General features: G+C 37.6%; 1 protein-coding gene across 12 annotated transcripts in view; it reads left to right on the forward strand.

The window, feature by feature from the left end:
- The window catches only part of WNK1 (WNK lysine deficient protein kinase 1), a 104,729-nt gene that overhangs the window by 38,034 nt on the left and 54,404 nt on the right, over positions 1-12,291 (forward strand). For all 12 annotated transcript variants that reach the window (XM_035345567.1, XM_035345586.1, XM_035345608.1 and 9 more), the window contains exons 3-4: positions 329-549; positions 2,527-2,684. In XM_035345567.1, coding sequence (XP_035201458.1) covers positions 329-549; positions 2,527-2,684 — 379 coding nt within the window. The remainder of the gene's footprint in view (positions 1-328; positions 550-2,526; positions 2,685-12,291) is intronic.

Raw genomic sequence — 12,291 nt, forward strand, 5'->3', positions numbered from 1 at the left:
TAATCTTCTTAAATAAGTAGATAAGGGAGGTGTAATACAGAAGTTTTTAACTCTTTGTTGGGGAAGCAGTGCCTTGAGATTTGGCAAACTAAGTGTCTAATTATCTTAAGATTTACTTTGTATGCAGAGGAATTATTAGCTATATATCAAGTATTTTGCTTTTATCTTTCAGCTCTTTAGTCTCCTGGTTAGACGGAATTGGGTAGAAGTTCTCAATATGGCAGTTTATGTTTTAGGGGTGCATCTTCAGCTCTTCAAATTGTTGACGTTGACACTCTTCAATGGGTTGACGTTGGAACCTGTTTAATGTACTATTATTTTTCACTAGGTATTTGAAAAGATTTAAAGTGATGAAAATCAAAGTACTACGAAGCTGGTGCCGTCAGATACTGAAAGGCTTACAATTTCTACACACACGCACTCCTCCCATTATTCATAGAGACTTAAAATGTGACAACATCTTCATTACTGGCCCCACTGGATCAGTCAAGATTGGAGACCTTGGTCTGGCAACCCTGAAGCGAGCTTCTTTTGCCAAAAGTGTGATAGGTAAGCCTCTACTGTTTTGAAGGCTGGCTAGCCAGTCTACATACTTGGGAACTGGAATCTTAAGAGCTTTCCTTAAAAATATGGCTTCAAAGGTACATGGTCAAAGCCTGAAGATGTGCAGGCTGCGTTTCCCGTCTGTTGAGATCATTTGCTGTTCCTGATGAGATTACGTGTTGAAATGCTGGTTGTTTATGATTTTTTTTATATTAAGTATTTCAGTATAGATTTAATGCCTTGCCCAACAGTTTCATGCAACATTGTTGATAAAACCTCTCTTAACTATAAATCTCACCTTTAATATGCCTGTACATGAAATGTCCAAATGGATTTTGGTGACCAAGCAGCATTGATATTAGCATTAATTTGCATGACCAATATTTTTGATTGTCACCAGGTGTTAATATAAAATCCCCTACATTTTGAGAGTAATCAAAAACTAAGATGTATCAAAAAAATAAAAATATTTCAAATTGTGGTATAATGTCTTACTCAGGAAGTCCCCAGATTGTGGAAGGGGATGCACTGGGGAAGTGTAGTCCTGTACTTGGTCTGTTCTTAAGTATTCCCTAATGAGTTTTTTTTTCCAGAAATAAACTATTGGGCTGATAGAACGAGGATGACCTCTCTTGTGAATTCTTTAAAGAATTGGTTTTATCAGCTTTGTTCTTGTAGTTGGGTCAGTAGGCTGCAGGGAATGAAGTTGCTTTTATTCCTAGTATTTAAGCTTGCTAAAATGCAATATTGCTCAACAGTCCTGTTCTAGATTCCCAGATGGGATCAATGATGTATCCCTGTAAACCATCTTGCAAGTAGTCACTGAAATATTTCCTGCTTCTTAACCAGGTCATAGTATGAGTAGGAATGAAAAATATCCAATACAAAAAAAAAAATAATCTTAAACACACTCTTATCATTAGAAAATTACAGCTTTGTATTTTGCTGTTAATAGTTAGCCTTTGGATAAGTGGCTACAACTGCATTCTCTCTTCTGATTTCATGTGGTGAAAAGGAGCAATGTGGTTGTTGAATGATTTGTAAACTGTCTTGAATCTGGTGTCTGCAGGAAATACTTCTGTTCTGAAATTTACAACAATCAAACTTGCATCTCTGGCTTAAAGTAAATCTAATCATGCAGTGCAATCCTTTGGACTGCAAAGGGTGCAGTGAGGGTGCTTCCCTGAGCAAAAATTTTCTTCAAACTCTTTAAATGGGACTTGTTGAATCTCACGCTCTATGCCTGTAACTCAATCTCTCTGTATTTCTAAGTATTTTTGACTGTAGGATGTTCCTCACTAATGCCTGTATCTGCAGTAGGCCTATAAATATACTGCAGGTGGGAAGGTAAGTATATGAAGAAGAGGGCTCTGGTGAGTGGCCTTTGCAGAAAATTACTTCTTATCCTTTTTCATGAAGAATTATGTTTTAACGACAGAGTTTTTCATTGCAAGGCCTTTCCTGAACTATTCTACCTGAAAAAATAGGTGGAGAGCACTAGGTCAGAGACTAGCTGTGGGCTCCTACCAGTACTACTTCTTTTGCAGCAGAGGGCAGTCAGGTAATTCTTGAAAACAGGTTTAATGTGCCTCCTTTCTTACAGGGAGAAAAGGTAAGTGTCTTAACTCTCCTTAGTATTTGGTTTGCAGCCTATGGCTAGTCTGACTGTTTTCCCCTCTTCTTATCCCCCCTCCCTCCATTTGATGCCTGATCCAGTCTGTTTTGATTCTTACACTAACGTGCATAAAACAAGAATTACATCAGCCCTTTCATGCCATTCTTATTCCATAAAGACCTTGCAATGGAAGACTCACAAAGTATGTTGATGGAACAGAGTGACTAAGGGTTTCCTCCCTCTTCTTTTTGCCTCCACTTTCTCTTGTCTCACAGGTCTGCCCAACTGCTTCCTCCTGCGGTGAGTAACGCCAGCAGCCTCTGCTCGCTTTGAGACATTTAGAGTCTGAATCGTTCTTTTAATTTAAGGTACCCCAGAGTTCATGGCCCCCGAGATGTATGAGGAGAAATATGATGAATCCGTTGATGTATATGCTTTTGGGATGTGTATGCTAGAGATGGCAACGTCTGAGTATCCTTATTCTGAGTGCCAAAATGCTGCGCAGATCTACCGTCGAGTGACCAGTGTAAGTTCCTCCCCGCTACTGATTCTAAAGCTATGGCTGCTAGCAAGGAAGTACAAACAGTTGATCAGAAGCCTGTAAAATATGTGAATGGAAATAAAATTTTGCATGTGTTGATACTCCTTCAGTATATTAGAAGGTATAGCTTGGGATTTAACAACAACAAATACCCAGCAACAACATCAAGAAAATACATTAGAATAACAGTATTTTCTAAGCTGAAGGTTTGGGTGTAGTATTTCAGTCCTGAAAATCAGTTGGCAACTTTGTTCTCTAAAATAAAGCTAGTTCACAAATTCAGAGCACTTTACTGTAGCAGCCTGCCAAGACAAATCATAAATTGTTACTTACAATGATTTTAAGTTAATCGTTCACTGAAGACCAGATGGCTCTTAGCTACTGTGTCAGGTGCACTTCTCATAATTATGCAGTGGAAATACTTAATCAATAGCAGGAAAAATATTTCACTCTGAAAAGGGCTAGTAAATGCGGTAGTAGTGTTACTAATGAAACCAAGTAATGGTGAAAAGGTGATTAACAGCTGAATTTTGCCCATGTGACTAGACTAAGTAGAACCTACAGACCTTGAACGTACAAAGCAGACTAATGTTAGAAATTCTGAGAGTTTGTAGCTGATTTACTTTATGGTCTCTAAAACAGTACTATGAGAAGTACAGCAGCATAGTAAAACTAACTGCATACATTTAGCCTTCTTATCTAAGCATTCAGAAAGAACATAGTGAGGTGGCCATTTGGAGAAGCAAAAACTTGCACTGTTTTTTTTCAGAGTATCTGTGTACACATACAAAAGGAGAAAATTACTCTCACTTGTCTACAAATTGAGGATAGAGTTACTTCTGTTTATCTTTTGGTGTGTATTATCTTCAAGAAGATGAGGATTTAATAACAAATGAGTTGCTTAGGTCTGGAAAAAATGCTTATTCCTGATACCTCACAGTATAAAAGGCAGATATAATTGCTAACTGCAGACAGGGGAAGAAAGGGCCTTCATGGTAGAAGTAATGCATTCTGAAGGAAGTCTTGGTGAAATAAAACGTGTTTTCTTGCTTAAAGGAGAATGTGGGAGAGGCACAGGAGGAGGAAGAGGAAAAATAGGTGTTTTTTTGAACAGGTGTTAGAGTATGTTTTATTTATATATATGTGTATATTTTTTGGTATGTTGGTGAACTTAACTGTAATCTTCTAAATCAAGAGGAACAAGGGTAAAATCTAGTGGTTAACTATGCATGTTCTGATGTGTAAGCTATCTGGATCAGTGAAAGAAAACAAAGTAGCTTAGCAAAACAGTTTTAGTGGTATCTTCTAGTATGCTTAGGTTTGTATATTGACCAGAGCCAAAGAAACATAATTTCAGTATGGATGGGTACTTATATCAAACAGGTATCTGATGCAGCTGCCCTTCAATTCCTTAAAGTGTGCTATGAACTGGGCTATGGTGAGAATAATCAGCTTTTGAGACAGTCCCAGGCTTGGAAGTCCCCAGGTCTGTCATTTCTGTGGTCTGTCAAGTACTAGCAATTGGAAAGTCTTGTAGGGCTTTGTAGCAGACAAATTTTTATAGAGACTTACTGGATTTCTACTTACCATTTGTTTCTTGTACCTTTGACAAACTTGGTACTTCTTTCTCCCCACTGTTTTTGGTTGACTGGTGAACTTCTAAGTGGACGAGAAACATTGAATGGTAATTTTTTGGTCTGTCCTAACATTTTTTACTCTTCTCTGCTGTTGGTGGTTCACAGATTGAATTTCATTGATTTTATTTCCTGCTGTTTCATCTACTGCTTGATATCTCTAAAATGCATTTTTATATGAAATAAAAGATATACGTGATTTCAGAAGGAGTAAAGGATAAGAAAATGACATGTACATTTCTCTGCTTTTAGGCAGAGAATGAAAGGATGTGTATTTTCGTATCTTTGGGTTTGTTGTTCTTTGCATTACAGTCACAAAGCAGTCTATTTAAAAACAAACAAAAAGAACAAAACCCCAAACAAGCACTTGAATTAGCTTTCAAGGAATACTTTCAATGAAGAAACAATGATATTATCTAGAAATGAAGCATAAACCTGTCTTAAATGACAATGGAGAATTCAGTGGTTCTTCCATAACATGGGCAGCACAAGCATGTTATGAAAGTGAAATAAAATACTCTTTGTATTTTTTACCAATGTGAAAAGAGCCATACAGTTTTTTATCCTTGTCCTTTGGTCACTGTAGAAGAAAAGAAGATTTTCTTAACTCTCATTTTTGAAGGATACTTCAGGAATTTTGACAGTATCTGTAGTTGTGGTTGAGGGGTGAACCAGCAGAGAAATTCAGCACTTAGAAGGACAGTAGGTGAACCATCAATAACAGAAGGGATTGGGAAAACTTCCTGTAGGAATGCATCCAAAGGTACTTACCAAAACATTTCCTTTTAACTTAGGTTAGAAGGTGATTGTGGTTTGTGGTAGATGGTTAGCATTTCCAATTCAAACCTCTAATTTGCTGCTTTTCCAGGAATGTTTAGGACTGTTGAGGTAGGAGCTGTAGTTTTGCTTGTGCCTTAAATGGAAGGATTATTTTATCTAGATGCATACACAAAGGCCAGAGGGAAAGATGGTAATGGAGATCTGTCATTGAAAGATAATGAAAAAAAGATCATAAAAGATCATAAAAAGATCATAAACACTCAAACTCCAAAGGCAATAAGATCAAAACATACAGCCACTGAGTGCAGGAGATAAGTATTTAAATTGTTTGATTTCCCTCCACCCTTTCACAGGAACTGTTGAGCTTTGTAAAAAGCACAGTTGCTCTGTTAGCTTAGACCCTCACTATTGCTTAGGAGAGAAACCTGTAAAGGGTGTCTTAATGTCCATGGTGTCCTGTCAGCTCTGGACTTGGTACTACCAGCTTATATTCTTCGCTCCTGTTTTGTCTGTGCGTTGGTCTCTCTTCTAGGATGGCCTTCAGCTGCATTGCTTTCTGACCTTATTCCTTTTGAGATTAGGATGGCTCTAGCTGATGCCTGATACTGCAGCACTGTCTTGAGGCATTTGCCAAGATTGCTCAGAATATTTGGGTATTCTACCTCTTCTGTTCAGGGTCTTATCTTTTTTTTTTTTTTTTTTTTTTTTTCTGGAAGCAGTTTTCTGATGAAGTAATGTAGTTAGGTAAGCAGAGACCTAGATATCAAATCTAAAGGCTGCTTAGATACTGTAAAGTTTGTCTTTGTGATGTGACTTATTGGCCCAGCAGATTCTTGTTGCTTTGCATCATGTACAACAGCAGTGCTGCACAAGTCTGTCAGTTTGCAGGATGTCTATCTTGTCTATGTGCTCATTGAGAAATTCCCATTTTTCCTTAATAAAGGAGTGCTGGGGTAAAGTTCCTGAATTCTCCCTGGCATGGAAAACAATTGTTAAACTGGTTTTCTGGCTCAACGTTGTTTAGAAGAATTCTTCTTTTATTAGAAGAATCTGAGTAAAAGTCCAGTTTAAAACAAACAACTGTTGGCAAGTTACAGGGGCCAAGGTGTTACGTTGTTTTACAGTTCTGGTAAAGAAGTCAGGAGGAGTTTAACACAACGTATTTACCTCTGGTTGTATTTGCACGCTCTACCACATTCAGTCCAGACCTTATCACTAGCAGTTTCTTTAGAATAGAAAATACCTGCATGTATTCTCGCTCAGGTATGAGTCTAGCCTCCCTCTGTTTTCATCAGAACATAATGTTGAAATTCTGTCTCCACAAAAAGCATATATTCCTCTTTGAAGCTGTCCTCTACTGTTCTTTGGAAATGGCTCTAAATAAATGAGTAGTTAGTACTTAAAGAAGTTACGATTTCTGGGATTTTTATTAAAAAAAAAGAAAAAAAAAAGGCAAAAAAACATGGTTTAAGCAGTAAGCTTCTTCAGCTGGGACTGAATGCACCCAGTGGGCACTTATTGCTGTCTACATGACCTCAGAAAAAAACACACCTAAGCCTTTAATTGGAAAGTAAGCTACCTGTTAATTAAAGCTACCCATTAAGGTAGTGTTGTCTGCTCCTGTGATTTTTTTGCCCCTGCCCAGTTGTGCAGACACAGCTGTGTCAAACTGCATGATGCAGTACTAGGTTATGCAGTGACCCCACTTTTTTTTGCAAGTCCGAACCATATCAGGCAATACAGGTAGTTCAATACAAAATATGATAATGGTACTAAATTGTACAAAATGGTACAAAATATGATAATGGTACTAAATTGTTACATAATCATTTATACCAAAAAAATATAAGTGAAATAAGATCTTGGTAAAATTTGGGAAGATTTTCATGTCTGACACCGTTCCTCTCCATTGGTATTCTCTATGACCTGCTTTGTGCATATTTCAATTATTTTGTCACAAGAATATATTTGAAATGGGCTATACGTGTATTTAAATGAAAACAGATTATTTATAGAACAGACATCTTAAGTATGATTTCTTAATTTAGTCTGTTTGGGAAGCAACACAGTGAAGGCATAACTGCATACGTTCAGCTGCTTTGTCTCAGCCTCTGGTGTGACATGTAACCCATGCAGTTGCTTCAAAAGCTAGTGTTTTTTTTTGTTGTTTGTTTGGTTTGGTTTGGTTTGTTTATTTTTAGGCTTACATTTGCTCTCTACTCACAGATGCGGTAGAGACCTTGGCTACTTCTATTCTCTGTCTCCTGCAAGCTTTCTTTTTGTAGCACAGAGATTATTTTTCTAAGTGCATAGAGGTACTGGTTGCTCCATCTCTATTACTTGTATACCTAAGTCAAATTTTCTAGATGATTGATTAGTCCCAGGATGAGTAAAATGACAATTAATGGGATTTATTATGCAGATTCATCTTATTCTTGCATGACCTTCGCTAACATAAATCCAAACATGTTAATTCCAAAAAAAGTTAAGACCATCTTCAGTTTTAAATACACTGATCATCTAACATGAATGTGAGCAGAACATTTTTTTTGCCCCCTCCCATTATATAAACTTACCTTTTAAATTTTCCTGATAGTTGTGTTCTCTATACTTAATTTTCTCCATGCTTACTTGGACAAAGTGAAGTTTTTGATTTGTCCTTGCCTTCATCAAAAGTCCAGTTTCTTCTCTAAACAAATATCTGCCTTCTGAGCCTTAGGATGAGGAGAAAAAAACATTTTGCATTTTGACTTAAGAAAACAAAGCAAAACACAAAATGTCCTGTACTGAAATGTTCCACAGAATGGGCACAGCTTTTTTTTCATCTCTGTTGTACAGAACTTAAAAAAGGCCTGAGGGAACAAGGTACATAATGAGTAACCAGACCAGGCAGTGTCTAACTGGTTTAAAAAGCTGTAATTTCCCTAACTTGTGGGAACTGAAGCTTACTGGTTAGAGTGAAGGTCATATTCTTAGCTAGAAACCAGTCACTTATGAAGTGCTACAGCTTGGTCAATTGAAATTAAATTAATTTCTTCTTTAGTGACTTATAAGTTAGGCATCATAATTAGCTAACTCAATCAACTAAATTCTTTATTTTCCTTAGAGATGAAATAGGCGAGTCATCCTACCTCTGTCTTCCTTTTTGTTCCCTTAAGACATCCTGGGCTGCAAATATAAATGCTTAACTTGTGATTAGTTTTACTTGTAATTAGTTTTACTTGTCTAATGAATATTGATGAATATCCTATTTTACTTTCTAGAAGCAATTTGAGATTTGTCAAGTGTACATAAAGCTTTGTTTCTTTACCTTGAATAACTTGGTTTCTTGGCCTCATTCATATACACAGAGACACCCTTCCTACCAAGTTTTCAAGTGGGAAAAAGCATTGTTAAGGAACATTGGAAAAGCAGGGAAAGGGAGCCCTCAAATAAAGCAATAGTCTTTTGTTAAAGCACATGCTGAAAATCCCTGAGTCTTCAACCAGGCACAGGAAACATAGTAAGAAAGGGAAAGTTATTGTAATTGTGCTGACCGAAAGAAGAAAATTCAGGCACTTAAGTATCAAATGAAAAAAAATAAAAAAATAAAAATAAAAAAAAAAAGAAAGAACACCAGGTGTAATTCCTTAAATGAATTAAATGTGGCTGGATGGCCACAGCCAGAGAGAGAGCTGCAGTCAGTGGAGGTCAATGACTAGTGGTGTCCTTCAGGTGTCCATCTTGGCACCAGTACTGTTCAATATCTTTATCAATGACATAGACAGTGGGATTGAGTGCACCCTCAGCAAGTCTGCAGAGGACACCAAGCTGGGTGGTGCAGTCGACACAACAGAAGGAAGGGATGCCATCCAAAGAGACTTGAACAAGCTAGAAAAGTGGGCCATTGTGAACTTAATGAGGTTCACAAGGCCAAGTGCAAGGTGCTGCACCTGGGTGCAAGAGGACAGACTGGGAGAACTTGTTGAGAATGGCCCAGCAGAGGAGTTGGGGATTCTGATGGATCAAAAACTCAACATGAGCCAGCAGTGCGCGCTTGCAGCCCAGGAGGCCAACTGCATCCTGAGTACATCAACAGAGTGGCCAGCAGGTAGAGGGAGGTGTTCAAGGCCAGGTTGGATGGGGCTTTGAGCAACATGATACAGCCGAATGTGTCCCTGTCCATGGCAAGGCTTTGGAAACAGATGATCTTTAAGGTCCCTTCCAACACAAGCTGTTCTATGATATGATTCTATGATTAAAGAGCATGTAAACTTCTGCTGCTCATCTTCTGTAGCCATTCAGCTCAGTTGAAAGCATTTTAAACAGCACTTCTTTAAGAACGAGGAATCTTTTTGAGTGGAAGTACAGTCACTGACTCATCAGTTCAGAAATACATAGCCTTAAAAATGGAAGGGGGATAAAATAGGAATACTAGGTCTCAAAGCATTAATGTCTTAAGAAGTTTTGTCTTAGTTAAGTCCCTCTTTTTAAAGAAGTAACAATGCTCTAAATAAGAAACATCAGGGAACAGCTAGAACACTGCGATGTAACATGCTACACAATTTACAAAACTGGGTCAGATCCTTTCTAAAAGTAGATCACTTTTATGAGTTTGTCTTAAGAGGCTTTTTTACTATTCAGCATCACAAGGTTCTAGATTACAACTAAAACTGTTATGTCCATATTGGTATTTTAAAACAAATTTAGTTGAAGTGAAAGGGGATTTTTCTTATTTTGATCACTGCTGAGCTTGGGATCTGTCTTAGTTTTAAATTATGTATGATTTTAAAATGATCAGGAACTGAAATGGGGGGAGGCTATGAGCTGAGGTGCAGAGAATCAAGATCTAATACATTTTTTCAATGTGATATTCAAAAATTTGGTTATATTGCAGACTTAAATATGTTTTTATAAGCCTACATTAGCCCATGGTATATTGAGTAAACGATGTGTATATATATATATATATATATTTAAAAAAAAAACAGAAACCAACCAAACACAAAACCAACACACTTCAATATCTCTAAAGGATCTGGCCTTGTTAAATTGTGATGCTAATATCTAATATTATCCTGTACAGACATTTATATAGCTCTTACATTAACTGTGGTTAATTTAATTTAACAAAAGATGGGAAGGTGACTCTTTTCTTAAGAACAGAGAAGTGGTCAGTGTGTGAAAATGCCTGGCTGTGAAGTGTTATGAGAACCATTAATGAATCACTGAAGTCGCACACTGAGGATTTCCATGGGGAGACTGATCGCTTGATGTTTTTTTGTCAGCATAGTGCCACTAGTCAAAAGTACCGATGTTTACAATGGATGGGCTGCTATTTCTTGTCCTAACAACTGTGCTGCTGTAGTTGCACTGGGGTAGAAATGGGTTGACTTCAGGAAAGTTTTAGTCTTGCAGAAGCTCTCACAGTGGCAATGAGTTAAAAAAAATGAAACAAACCAAAAAAAGTTATTTTGAGATGTTATGTGATTCATGGGCCAGAACTCCACTAAAATTGTACAGAAACCCTATATAGGTCTCTACAAATTACTCTGAGCTGTTCCCAGTACAGGCAATAAGTTGTGAGCATATATGCCTATTTGAATGCTTTGTTTTGTTCCTGTATTAGAACAGTGAAAGCTACCAAAACTGAATGAAAATTTGCAGGTAGTGTATTCTCAAAAGTAGAGAATCATAGAATCGTCTAGGTTGGAAAAGACCTTCTAGATCATCAAGTCCAGCTATCAACCTGACCTACTGTCCCATCACTAAAACACATCCCTTAGTGCCACATTCATGTCTCAAATACCTCCAGTGATGGTGATGCCTCCATTTCTCTGGGCAGCCTATTCCAATGCCTGACCTCTCTGTGAAGAAATTATTTCTACATCCAATTTAAATCTTCCCTGGTGCAGCTTGAGACCATTTCCTTGCATCCTATCACTTCTGACCTGCGAAGAGACAGACACCCTCCTTGTTACAGCCTTCTTTCAGGTAGTTGTAGAGAGCAATGAGGTCTCCTGAACAGCCCCAATTCTGGGGGGGCTCAGCTGTTTCTCTGCTCCCTTCACCAGCTTCAGTGCTCTTCTCTGTACATGCTCAAGCAATTCACTATTCTTCTTTTAGTGAGGGGCACAAGACTGAACACAATATTCAAGACACAGTCTCACCAGTGCTGCATACGAGGGGATGATCTCTTCCCTAGTCTTCCTGCATACACTATTTTTGATGAGACAAACACCAAGCTTGAAAGTGAGAAACTCCATTGCTTATTGTGCATGACGTTTTTATGCTAAAGGGAAAAAAAGACTGTTGCTTTTCTTCTCTAGTGAAGGTGTTTTGCAGCTTCCTAACGATGAGCTTGGACTTTTGAAGGTAAATATCTTTCAGAGAAGTTTCTACCTTACCGCCTATTACCATCATAATTCTCTGAGTAGCAGGGATACTTTTTAGGACCCTCCTGGAGCTGAATCTTTTGGTACACAAATAGAAGTCCCTCGCTCCTAATCTAGTAAGTCAGAAAATAAAAGGGATAGTGAGATAGTGACTTTTGGTGCATTGTCTGAATTGTGCACTATTTTTGGAGTTTGCAACATTATCCTAGGCCTTTTAGTAGTTATCTTCTAAGCGGTAGTTTTGGCAGTGAATATGGTTTTATGCCCCATGGAAAAGATTCAATGTTGGATTGTTCTTTTTAATTTAATTCCAAGTCCACTGGACCTTATCTGTGGCTTTAGAATTATTATTGCTGTACTTAAATTTTAAAATGAGTGCTACATGATGTTTTTCTGTCAGAATGATAGCTAATTAAAGCAGAGAATGCAACTAATATAATTTGATTTTTCAAAAATATATTTTCCATACTGAAAATAGAAGAAAGACATTTCTGTTTTTGATGTTGTGTCACTGTGGCATTTCTATATTTATAGCACTGAGATGTGTGTCTAGGCATGCCCCCCCCCTTTTTTTTGAAAGCCGTTTCCAAGCTAAAATCCCAGAAAATCGACGGCTCATTTAGCTAGCTTAAAGATGTGCACCACTGTATGTTCCTGTTCAGATAACAAAGGCAGTACTCCTGCTTCTAAATGTCAAGTTTAACAACTGTATGATAAATTGAGCTGATCTTACCTTTATACTCTTTTGGAAGAATAAAAACTGCCAAGTTAGTTCCCAGTCTGCTTGTGCAGTCACTGTCGTTT

This window comes from Oxyura jamaicensis, chromosome 1 (assembly GCF_011077185.1).
Source record: "Oxyura jamaicensis isolate SHBP4307 breed ruddy duck chromosome 1, BPBGC_Ojam_1.0, whole genome shotgun sequence".
Taxonomy (NCBI): Eukaryota; Metazoa; Chordata; class Aves; order Anseriformes; family Anatidae; genus Oxyura; species Oxyura jamaicensis.